Consider the following 12614-nt stretch of genomic DNA (forward strand, 5'->3'; position numbering starts at 1 on the left):
TAGTGTAGCCGCTGAATGTGTAGACTATATCCAGTTCTCTTCTCAGATGGAAATGAAACAAACGAACTTTACATATATTTACACTTGTATACCGTTAGTATAATATTGAGTGATAAAAATTCACAGCGATCACAGAACATTAATGATAAGAAAGCTTTTATGCTGGTTTATCTTGAACAGCCCTCCATTCCACCACATTTTATCGACACAAACACACAATACCATTTGAATAACGGATAAAACAGCATTTCCTATCGTGTTGTATTTTTTTTTCTCACATAGTTACTTCATGATACGACCACCTTCGCCACTCTCAATCTATCCTGATATATTTGACGGTTTGGACAACTTGAACGCGATGTAAGATTTTTCTCTCTTTTTTTATACAACTTTGCATTTCCTTGCTTGGAAGAACATAGTGTCCCAAAGTGTGAAACGCAATGTTAAATAAACACATTGTGAACACAGTGTGAAATCTCTTCACGCTGTTAAATTTGAGTGTTTTAACAATGTGATCACATTGTGAAACATCACATTTCAATGTGAAGCAGCACATTGTCATGTAAACACTTTGTTTAAAAAAAAACACAAAATAAGGGTGTAAAATCATCTTTACACCGTTAAAATCGAGCGTTTTCACATAGCCAATATGTGAACATATTTTGAGCACATTGTGAGTCACCCGTATTCTTTCCAGCAGTCGGTTTCAGCGAGTTTGAATGATCACAGTGTTGTATAATAAACCTTTAATTGATTTCATCTAGATTCCGTTTTGTTTGTTATCGGTTCTGCTTTGATTAGAGACAGCACATTTTGTCACCATTGATTAGTTAGCGCTATAAGTTCTCATCATGGTCATACGCAGGCACTGGCAGGGGGTGGGGGTGGCCAGGGGGAAGGGGGAGGGAGGCAGGAGCTGGAGGAAGATGGAAAAGAGGTAAAGAGATAACGGATCCTACTATTAAGACATACATGATGCATTCAGCCAAGTGGGAAGAGGATATTCCCCTCTCACCCGCTCCCCATTTCGGTCGACTTTCGGAGACTAATAGTGATACAGTGAGGCACTCACTACACAAGAGATAACATAAACCGGGATTTAGCCATACGCATTTTCTCTCCGTCATCTTTATTTTCGTAGCTCTAATATCACGAAAAGGTTTCCAACATTTAGCACCCGATATTTGCAAGAATGCAAATGCTCCCTATTATGGGAGGATCTATACCCCGTCGACACCCTCCCAAAGTTCGGTCCACTTCCATAGTGCCATATTAGTACACAAGTACAAACTGTAAGACGCACACGTAAAACAAGAGGTAAAGGATACCATGATTTAGTACCCCCCCCCCCCCGCCATATACTAATTCATCTGATTTGGGGGATTAACAACTTTCAAAATATTGTTGAATTTCAATTCTAAAAATGCGAAAGTTCCCTTGGGTGTGACGGGGGGGGGGGGGATATACCCGGTACCACACCCTCACCCGCTCGGTCGCTGCACTCCCATAACTATTGTTGGCGTGTTCATCCCGAATATCTGAATATCGAACGTATTCTTGCCCCCTTCACTCAGCAAAGTATCCTGTGTACATTTATGGTTTCAATTGTTCTTCTGGCTATATGATAGTTTTAACTTATGCTTACAGCAATATTTGGTTACACGTCAGACACATGACTTGGTCGGATGTTCCTGTTACCTGCAGCCTCAGTTGGGTTTTTTAATGTTCATACATGGCTGTCGAGATATTAATGATTTGTGCTTGACATTACATTACGATTTATTTTCAGTTACGCCTTCGACCCACGCATATGTTGCGTAGCTCCAGAGAAAGCTGTGTGCACTCTCCGTCTACCAGCCCACCCGCTCTTCACCTGCAGACTGACTTTTCTGCAGGATCTTCCCACTAAAATCTTCATCTGGATTCTTGGAATCAGCGCACTTATCGGAAACTCCTACGTAATAATCCAGCGACTGTTGGCCAAGGTTTCAAGAGATACGGCTAAAGTCCAGTCTATTCTAATTTTGAATCTTGCCATCTCTGACTTCCTGATGGGAATCTATCTCCTGATCCTAGCAATTATGGACATCGTCATTTCGGATTCCTACTTCTGGGAGGGGAGGGCCGAAGAGTGGCGAACCAGCAGCATTTGTCAGGCGGCGGGCTTCATCTCTGTACTCAGCAGCGAGACGTCGGTTTTCTTGATTACCATCATCAGCCTCGATCGAGTAATTGCCGTTCTCTTTCCATTCAGTGAACGTCGCCTTAGTGTCAAATCAGCTCACGTGGTAGTAGGAGCGACCTGGGGATTAGCCCTCCTCCTTAGCATCTTTGCTGCTGTACTGAATTATCTCAACCCCGACGCTTATGGACTGAGCGACGTGTGTGTAGGCCTGCCATTGATTCGCAAGAATTCTGGACTCATATCTGTGGTTGATGAAAACACACTCACAGAGATTGGTTTTGTGCTCCATAAGACTGTTGCGGCGGCATCGGAGTCAACTTGGCTGTTTTCCATCGTCCTGTTCCTTGGAGTCAACTTCTTTTGTTTCTCCGTCGTACTCATCGCCTACATCATCATCTTTATCTGGGTGCGGGTTACCAGGAACAAGGCGGGACGCAAAGACAGTGAAGGAGCTGAAATCAAGATGGCTGCTAAAATGTCACTCTTGGTCGGTACGGACTTCTTTTGCTGGATGCCCATCATCATTCTAGGAATACTAGTCCAGAGTAACATCGTCACACTCAGCTCGGACGTCTACGCCTGGCTAGTGGTCTTTGTCCTACCTATTAACTCATCAATTAACCCTTACCTGTACACAATCGTGGACGCCACGACCCGTAAACAGAAATTGAAAGGAAAAACCAGGCTGTAAAAAATAATTTACCGCATTCTACTTCTATTTCTGTCATGTCTTTTACGAATGGAGAAAGTGGAGAAAATTTATGACTTCTTGGTGGGAACTGGTTTTCAGTCAGTCCCAACTAACGTCTTACGTGGAGTGAAAGTTCCGTTAAAGAATAACTAAAATAAAAAAAAGTGAAAAAAGAGCAAATAAGATGAATATGAAACAGATGAATAGGACTACGTAAAACAATCACAAATGAGAAATCAAGATATTAAAATTAGTATCTAATATGTATGTATGATGCTAACTGTTGATTATGTACACTTGAAAGAAAAATCTAGCTATGTTATAGTTTGTAAACTTTATAGGAGCATCAAAACATGCAGTGTTATTTGGATGGTATCAAGCACCGCTCTGCATGTAAGGTGACGAGAGTTGGAAGGAGAACGAAGTTGCGATTTGTTTTTCTCTTGATTTTGTCAAATTGTGATATACACGCCAGGTAGAATTATCCTCTTATCCACACATCATCTTTCCAAAAGCAGTAGCGTACCAATTATGATCTAAGTTGCTAGAAACATAGGCATAAAGGTTAAAAAATTTGCTTTTTAGCACATTCCTAGAAGATCTGTAAAAATTGTTGCACAATGCATACTACAGGTATATCTTTACGCTGTCACAGTTATTTGGCAGTACAGAGTGAAAAGCATACGCATTTTGATGTGTTTTGATGTTCAAGCTTTGAATTGTACAGCAAGGTCATTTCTCTCAAAATGCGCAAGAGATGTTTAAAGTGCATTACATCATGGAGTTGTATAGCAGCTGCGTGTTTACACGAGCAATTTCTCGTGATTTTTTGGTCGTAGATGTGAAATGTCAGTGGTACGTCACAAGTGAAAAAAAACAACAATAGCTTGATAACTGTGTATTGTGTGTGGTCATGGATTTGACTGTAAGTCGTTGCACTATAAGATGAAAAAAGATAATAATATGTCATTTAGTGGAACATGTCAACTAAATTTACAATGCTCATCTAAGCAAGAAAATAATCAGAGGGGTGAAGGTTGAGGTGTGCATTTTCTTCAATTTTCTTCAATACTACTTCTTTACACTTTAATGCTGATTTTGTCGGCAATTACATTGAAAGTAATGTTTAATAACTAATCATCAAAAAGATGAGTCGGTCGTTTCAATTACATGCATGTTCTTCTTGATATTATGGAAAAGTCTATTGCCGTACTGTGATATTGTACTTTGATTTCTAATTTGTGGGTATAACTTAAGATTTTGAGTAAATCGGCAATGTGAATTGACATTAATTGGATCAACTCAAGCATTCCTTACAATTATGTGACAGAATTTATATTTTCCAGTGCTTTGTTCAATTTGCAAAGCACTTTCTGCCTGGATAAATAATTATTTTTGTGTTGTTTGAAACGAAGCTGTATTGGATATTATGTAACAGAATTTCTTCTTTTCGACTGCTTAGATAAATGTGCACCATAAATGTGCACATGTGAATAAATCAACTTGTGTGCGTGTGTGTGTGTGTATGTGTGTGTGTGTGTGTGTGTGTAAAACGAAGTTGTATTGTCATGATCACGAAGACTTGTACTATCGTATAATAAAGATGATACTATGAGTATTTATTGTCTTTATATTTATGAAGACAGAAATGTGGTTTCTTTTTCACTGAGAACATAGTTATGACACTGTGACAACGACAAATATTTAGTCAAATACAATCGTTGACCACTTATATAATAATCTATTTGTACAGTTTAATGCACATATGCATACACACGTAAATACATGCAATTACTACTATCACAATTGCTTGTAATCATATTATTGTCTTTAAATACTGTCCAGATGAAAATGTTCGTTAAGATGTCAGTTAAGATTGTTGAAAATTAAGATAATGAATAATTAAGATTAAATCTTTAAATCTTAAATCTTTAAATCTTTAAATACTGTCCAGATGAAAATGTTCGTTAAGATGTCAGTTAAGATTGTTGAAATTTAAGATAATGAATGATTAAGATTGAAAGTTAAGATAATGTTCTAACCGCTGACATAATGGAATCGTATTTCATGGCTTATTCTCATTATACAAAGGTGGTCCCTTCGATGAAAATGTTCGTTAAGATGTCAGTCAAGATTGTTGAAAATTAAGGTAATGAATAATGAATCGTATTCTATTGCTTAATTCTCATTATACAAAGGTGGTCCCTTTGCAGAGAGAGGCTTTTCCAGGCTTGTCCGACATAGCACAAAAACAAAAAATTGAATGCATGCAAGCTGGAGTCCATTAGGCTCGAATGATGTCCTTCTATGCCCTCAGAATAAAACAAACAAACGGGGGCCGTTGCTTGGATTCAGGATAGGAGGTTGCAGCGTGTGTTTGAGATAAATGAAGTGCAATGCTGGGTTGTGGTTGCTGTGGGTGTCTGTGTATGTAAGTTTGCGTTATGGTGGTGTGTTGCGTTAATAACGGGGGCAAGGTCTTATAATACTTGATAATAGCGTTGGGTGGTGTGTGTTTGAGATAAGATGTTGGGTGTTGTGTGTATTGGTGTGGGTCATCGTGATGGTCAATGATCATGGTTTTTGGAGAGCGTTTGTGATACACGTCCACTCATGGCGACCACCAGGGAGAATTCCGCCCGACCATCCGGGGGTTGCATCTCTTTTATTGACTTCTGAACGTTCTGCATGACTGACCAGAAGTGGTAGTCTCTTCTTGCCAGCCGTTAGTGTGAAAACAAGAGACGATTGAAGGAGACAGCATTTGCTTATTATACGATAATCTTGAAAAACAACTGGTAAGTGGAGGCTAAGCTCTTGACTGTGATTTAATCTACGATATAAGTGAATGCCCGCAAATGCAATGTAGTGGCACCATAAACTATTAGCCCCATTGGAATTTTAACCTTAAGACGCCACTGATTTTGTATGAATGGTCCTGGAGCATTAAAGTAATCTTATCCTTGCCAGCTGCCTTTATAAACACGCAGAGACAACGAATTCCAACTACAGCTTTAGCACACTAAGGACAATTATCTTAAGTAAGCGGATTGCATTACAAACCAAAGGAGACCGCGTTCTTGTTCGTGGTCTGGGATACCAAATACCCCCACAATGTAAGGAATACAATGGATCTGATTCGTTAACAGTCCACCCTCTTCATAATGGTGTCATGACATTGTCGCGAATTCTGACACCAGATGGCGTCTTCCATTGTCGTCTAGGACTAGGGTTTTATCGTGAGCGAAAAGTCGTAGTAGATGGTCGATGGTTGAAGACTGATTTTCTTTTTGAATTTCTAAAAAAGACTGTGGTAAACATACTGTCAACGAATTCTTCTGCACTTGTACGTTTATTCAATTTGTACGGTTAACTGACCTACCAATTATCACTAAACAGTACTTGCAACATGATAACATCGCCGGTGCCATTTTTTTGGCGGCCACTTCTGGGTTTCATCAAGCAAAAAAAAAAAAAAAAAGCAACAACAACAACAACAACAAAACCAACAAACACACATACACACATACAAAACACACAAAAAAGGTCTTCAGCGCAACTTACTGGTGCCACTTCCGGAGTAAAAAAGAAAAATGATGATAATGAGGGGGGGGGGGGGGGGGGGGAGTGGCCATACCCTATGTATTCCTATACAGTATCTTGTGCAAAAAAAGTGCCCCCTCCCCGTTTCCTCCCGTCCAGGATAAGAGAAATCTCTTCGCAAACTGTTCAACACTTTAAAGTATGTCCATTATGTTTGTCGAGTTTGACTTTTATTATGCTAGGCGTGAATGAGATAGTGATGTTCTCATGGTCCCATAGTGATTTGATGCGTCTTATCTTTCACCGAATGCACAATTTTGTTCCATTAAATAATCACGCAGCACGTACCCCGAACAGTAACAAGTGTGGTCCAAGCCAAGGCTTACACTCAGTAAAAAAAGAAAGAAAGAAAAAAAAAGAATGACAACTATTTCTCAAGAAAGGCAAATGTTATACAAGGAAGCGATATATTGAAGTCAATCCTACTTGGAGTAATAAATACGCGCTTCGAAGGTGCAATGTATAATTATACACATTCCCACCACATAATATTATAATAGTGGTGTCATAACACCATGAGCTAGGAAGCCTTTCATGGCACCATTTAATTCAATATGTTTGGATGACGTGAAATTGCGTTATTTTAAAACTCTGTTAGAAAAAAATCACGTGAGGAATAACTCAGCTGCAAAAGCGTGCAATGATACTTTTCAGTGATTTCCATCGGACGAGCAGTGGCACTTGGAAGAATCTATATAAGTATTGTATAACAGCTAGAAATAGTATGCGTTCCATAATAGATAGAAATATTTACTGATAAACATGTTAGTAATTGTATGAACCAGGGGTTCACTCTACCACCTTATCAAATTTTGCATATACATACACACACACCCACATACACACCCACATACACACACACACACACACACACACATATATATATCAGTAAGTTGTCCACGTCGTGCTGGTGTGATGATATCATCAAAAACAAAACTGAAACCAAATATATTACGATGCACCACTTTCTTTCTCCTTCACTCACTGTATCCATTCAGAAAGTGGATTTTAAGGGGGTTTTTTGTTTTTTTTTTTTGTGCACTGAAAACTTACCTGTTCAAGTATTAATGATTGACATAATATTAAATTGTGACATGATTGATTGTATGTCAAGCGCAATGAGAATTACTGATAATTAGTAAGTGCTTTATAAATGTGAATTATTGTTATTATCATTGTTTTTTTTTTCTTGTTTTGAGGAAGATCCACATTGTGAAATGGCTGTTACGCTGTTATGTCGAGCGACTGTATAGAATATTCAGGGTTTGACATTTTCTGAGGACAGATTTCTATATGTCTTGATTAGATCATAAATATTTATGCATAATAATTCAAGCTACCGTTCCCTGATGGTAGCCCCAATTATCCAACATAATGGCCATGGAAATAATAAATTATTTAGCTCTAGTAATGAACTGACAGAAAAAACGGTGTTCAGGAGATGAGGTGTGTCCTATGATAGGACTATGAAATAATCTCATTAATTGGTCTAGAGCCTTGCTCTGATTTATGTTTTCTCTTCAGATACTGATAACGACCATGATAGCTGTGCAAGTTGTGGAAATAAATGAAATGAAATGAAATGAAATGAAATAGCTGACGATGGCAACTGTAACCATGCCAATCTCCCTATTGTAGCAATATTTTGCAAGATATCTTTTATGATTATAACATGGTATGATACGATGTGATATGATTTGACTATTTATTTTCTGCTCATTCATTGAGACAGAAATTTGATTTTCACTGGTGACATTTAAACAACAAAAATATACACTTACATACAATGGGATTATATTCGTACATACATTTACAACTGTCATCATTGCTATTATCAAGTGTAGCCATGCATTCAGTAAATTTACCATGTGTCGGTAATGCACCATTCTAGATGATGCACATATTTATTCGTGTGTCGCAGAAATGGTGTACTTGCGGTCACTATGGTAAAGAAGTCAAAATCTGCTCTGCTGCTCCTCGTGGAATGAAAAAGTCCACAGCTTTTTCAAGACACACTCAGACGTGAACATTATTGTACATGTTGTATTGACTCTTTTAATAGTCATGTTCTACCACAGTTGGCAGCGGGAGGTGCTTTTCTATCTCTTGTGTCTCTCTCTTCTTTTCCTCTCTTCTTCTTCTTCTTCTTCCTCCTCTTCTTCTTATTTTCCTTCTCTTCCTTCTCCTCCTCATCATATTTTTCCTGTCTCTTTTAGTTTTCTGCAAAACAAAACGAAGTTAACTTTAATTCCAATTCCATCCAATATTCGAATCTATTTTTTCATTCAAACTAAATGATAAAACAACCGCGAACTGGTCCACCCTGCATAACATTGTCGATGTCTGTATACACAAGCACTCTCGTATTTAAGATTTACATAATATTCGATCGACTAAATTTAAACACCCTTTTCGGCCAAGGTGTTGAACGGTATGGAAGAACCCTAAATGTAAATTTTGCGTCACTGGACGTCAGCATTGAAGAATAATACGATCTGATTGTCTCCAGCAAATCATCAAGAAAACAGAAAATCATACCATTCGGTACAGAGGGTGAATTTCAACGGTGTCGATTTTGAATGTTCTCTAATCCGTTATCTTGATGATCACTATGCCTTCCATAAGCGTGCGGTGAATATGAATAGACAAAATGTGAACATAAGACACACTTTAAAAGGCTACAACGCTTCATACTTCCTTTGCCGTACAGTTAGTAAAATATTTCAGGGGTTTAGGTCATATGAATAGTCTTAATAATGCATATCACTGTAACAAAGTGAAGTAAAACATGGCAATCAAGACATGCAAGAGGGAAGGGAAGCCCTGTAGGCTGAACGGAAGTGTAAGAAATATCTGAGATTGAAGATTACTTCCTCTTCTGGTAAATTCCAAAACGTACTTAGTGAAGACTTATGGCATCCCAGACAGGGGTAATAGGAGTTCCTTTATACACTGTAGTTATCCAGTGTGTAGCGTCTTTATCGCTGGCCCTGCTTTCATTGGAGGCCATTCCCTAATTACAATCGAACATTTTAAGCCAGTCGTTAATTTCCCTTGGCCAAGAGGCCCTTATTGACCGATTCGGGTACGTTGAGGGCAGCAGACATTTCATGGCACTGGGCGCAGCCATAGTGGGTGTCTCAGCCGACCCCCCCTGCTCTCCCCCACCCCGGGCAACATGTTTATCGCGCACTTGTAACAAAGGTTCGCGCACTAAGCAAGCATTCGCGCACTCAGTACGAGACGCCCATTGGCTAAAGCAGTTTTTCATTCTGCGCGCGTGCTAATGTAGGGAGAGGGTTGGGGAGTGGGAAGGGGGGGGGGGGGTCGGCTGAGACACCCACTATGGCTGCGCCCAGTGCCAAAAATACACATAGCGCGTCACAGAATCGGTCAATAGGTGGGTAGACATCTTGGTCCGTATTCTGCTAAAAACTTAGACCAGAGTTTAAATCCACGCTTGGGTCTAAAGTGGGTTTTGGGGGTTTAAACCTGGGTTTAAACCACCAGTTTAGACCCAGGTTTAAACCCAGGGGGGTGTTTCATAAAGCTGCTCGTAGAGTTACGAACAACTTACGAGTGACTGGTGATCAGTTCTTTGCTGAATTATGGAAATTCTGATAAGTATAGCACATCAGAACTGATCACCAGTCGCTCGTAAGTTGTTCGTAACTTTACGAACAGCTTTATGAAACAGAGCCCAGGTTTAATTTGTATTCTTATTACCTACTAAGTCCAGCTGTGGTCTAAATTGGGTTTAAATTAAACCTACCCAGGAGGAGGTTTATTTCGAGTTTAAATCGAGTCTAAACGATGACTGGTAAGGCCAGGGACAGGGTACCAGCACACAGATCAATGGCCTAAATGGCACAAAACGAGTGGCTGGCTGGATACACTGCAGCTAGCTTGCCGGCCACACGCGTGTACACACAAGATACGCCTACTACGTACCAGATCCACGGTACTTGTACACTTAACAAGTTAGAAGAGACTCGAGATCTAAATGTTAGAAATACTACTACTACTACCTAGTATTACATGTACTAATACGTTAGTCTAGACTTTACGATGAAAATAACCTGAAGACTAGACCAAGAACTCAATGTACGGACTAGAGGGTAGAGCCTGCAGATGAGGTCGATTTGGCATAGATAGACTAACATTGTTAGATCGAGAACCTAGATCGTAGGACTATTAAACGTTACTACTAACGGCGTTAGGAGTAGGGTCCTACTAACGTTAGTAGAACCTATTCGAATAGCTAGAGTACATTATTGTAACGTTAGGACTAACGTTAGATCTATCAAAAGTTATGTTAGTGTGGTACGGTCCCGTCGGTAGGTAAAATCTACTTCTAGTCTAATTATGATATCGAGACAGGGTTGATATAGGCCTAGATCCATTTCTAAATTTTAGAATGGTTTCCATTTTTATTAACTGACAATCTGAAGAGTAAAGCTTTTATTCAATTTCCTACCTCAAAGTCCTGGTTTGATCAATCGCCAATCCATTCCGAATTATTCACGATTCAATCGACCTAAAAAGCCATGTCCCATCCAGCGCACACAGCATCCGTGCCGCCGGCCGGCGCGGCGCGATGACTGCTGGTAACTGAGCATTCAAAGCTAGCTAGCCAGGTAGGAATATAGCGCTATGCTATAGGACGCTTACCATGTATCCTGTGATGTGCGTCGCACACGTACACAAACTGTACAGTAATGTACAGTGCTTCACGAGTCGTCGCAAGCAAAAGTACAGCATGCCCTTATTCGACATAAATACCCGTAAAAACTATTCCAAATCCAAGAAAGTCACGCTCATGTGGCTGATACACTGCCAATAATAAATTGAAGTGGATTTGTGGAGAGAAAAGTACTCAGAGAGGGAGAATTACTTCTTCCATAGAGGGCACCATGGTGGCTTGACCCAAGACTATTTCGGGTTTAATTTAAACCCGAAATAGACTTGGCTTTAACTAAACCTAGCTAGCAGAATACAAAATTAAACCTCGGGTCTAGCTAAGCCATAGGTGAGTCTAAAATGTGTTTAAACCTTGGTCTACAGTAGAATACGGGCCCTTGTCTTTAATAGGATGACAACAGATCAACAAAACACAATGATTATGTCAAATGAAGTGTAGGGGGTCCTTGTACGAGTAATTTGTGTTGGCCCAATTTCTTTCAAAAACATAAAGCAATAATGGCTTGCAGGAAGGGATTCATACAGAATAGTTCAAAAATAATTAACACCGCTAGATACCAAAAAAAAAAAAAAAACATATTCATGACTTTTATCATCGAAATAAGATTATGGAAAAGATGTCAATTTAATTCTATCAATTCTCTAAGTACCGGTATCTAAGGAAATTCATTTCGTTTTCAATAACTTGAATATCAAAAGCATGTACAGAAAATACACAATAATTTGACTTGTGTCAAAACAAAATAATGTGTATGTTTTTTATCATGTTGATATATCATCGATATGATTAATATGATAATAGACGTTAACATTATGAAAGAAAAACACGATTACCATTCTACTAGAGTATGAGTCTGTTTGTGTGTTGTTGTTGTCTTCTTTTTTTCAAAGATTGTGAATAACTGTGTGTTTGTCCTAATTGCATAGGCTAAGTTGGCTAATCTATAGGTTTTCCCGGCAAATTTCGCACTTTTTTCAGTCCAATTCCTAATTACTGCATTCAATTTAACACAATTTAGCCTAGATGGCATGTTCGGTATTTCAATTGTATAATCTTTTCATTCATATTCATAAGACAAGCACCATTTCGTAAATCGTTCATTCAATGGAATCGATTGCCTAGGAATCTGAAAGAAATGTCCTTCACTAGATTTAAATTGAATATATAGTTTTTGATTAACGAGACTCTTTCAGTGATGGAGTTATGTGTTTAGTGTATATTTGTTTGTTTATTCTTATGTGAAAGTCCAAAGATGTATAGATTTTGTGTCAGCGGGGGGGGGGGGGGGAGGGGGGGGGAGTTGGGAATATATAATGTAATTATGTAGCCTGTAAGCTTAAGTGTGGTTTTTCTTCTTCTTCTTCTTCCTCTTCTTCAGTATGATTTTGTGTATTATGATGTTTTTGTATTACGTGATGTAACTGTTTTCTATC

The 12614-nt window shown here is 38.9% G+C and overlaps 2 protein-coding genes across 2 annotated transcripts in view; both read left to right on the plus strand.

The window, feature by feature from the left end:
• Positions 1-289: 289 nt before the first annotated feature.
• LOC139716044 (G-protein coupled receptor GRL101-like) lies at positions 290-2876 on the plus strand. Its single transcript, XM_071627598.1, has 2 exons — positions 290-360; positions 1790-2876. The coding sequence occupies exons 1-2, from the start codon at positions 290-292 to the stop codon at positions 2874-2876; spliced, it is 1158 nt and encodes a 385-aa protein (XP_071483699.1).
• Positions 2877-10292: 7416 nt separating this feature from the next.
• LOC139716045 (uncharacterized) overlaps positions 10293-12614 on the plus strand; it is a 38695-nt gene continuing 36373 nt past the window's right edge. Inside the window, exon 1 of the mRNA XM_071627599.1 lies at positions 10293-10299. Coding sequence (XP_071483700.1) covers positions 10293-10299 — 7 coding nt within the window. The remainder of the gene's footprint in view (positions 10300-12614) is intronic.

Source organism: Diadema antillarum, unplaced genomic scaffold (assembly GCF_040938485.1).
Source record: "Diadema antillarum isolate AM-2024a unplaced genomic scaffold, OU_Dant_1.0 scf00000060, whole genome shotgun sequence".
Lineage (NCBI taxonomy): Eukaryota > Metazoa > Echinodermata > Echinoidea > Diadematoida > Diadematidae > Diadema > Diadema antillarum.

Bases quoted from the DNA above. Each gene is read 5' to 3' on its own strand.
- LOC139716044 (XM_071627598.1), top strand. From the start codon at position 290: ATGATACGACCACCTTCGCCACTCTCAATCTATCCTGATATATTTGAC. The intron at 361-1,789 runs GTAAGATTTTTC...ATTTATTTTCAG, and splicing joins TTGGACAACTTGAACGCGAT to TTACGCCTTCGACCCACGCA.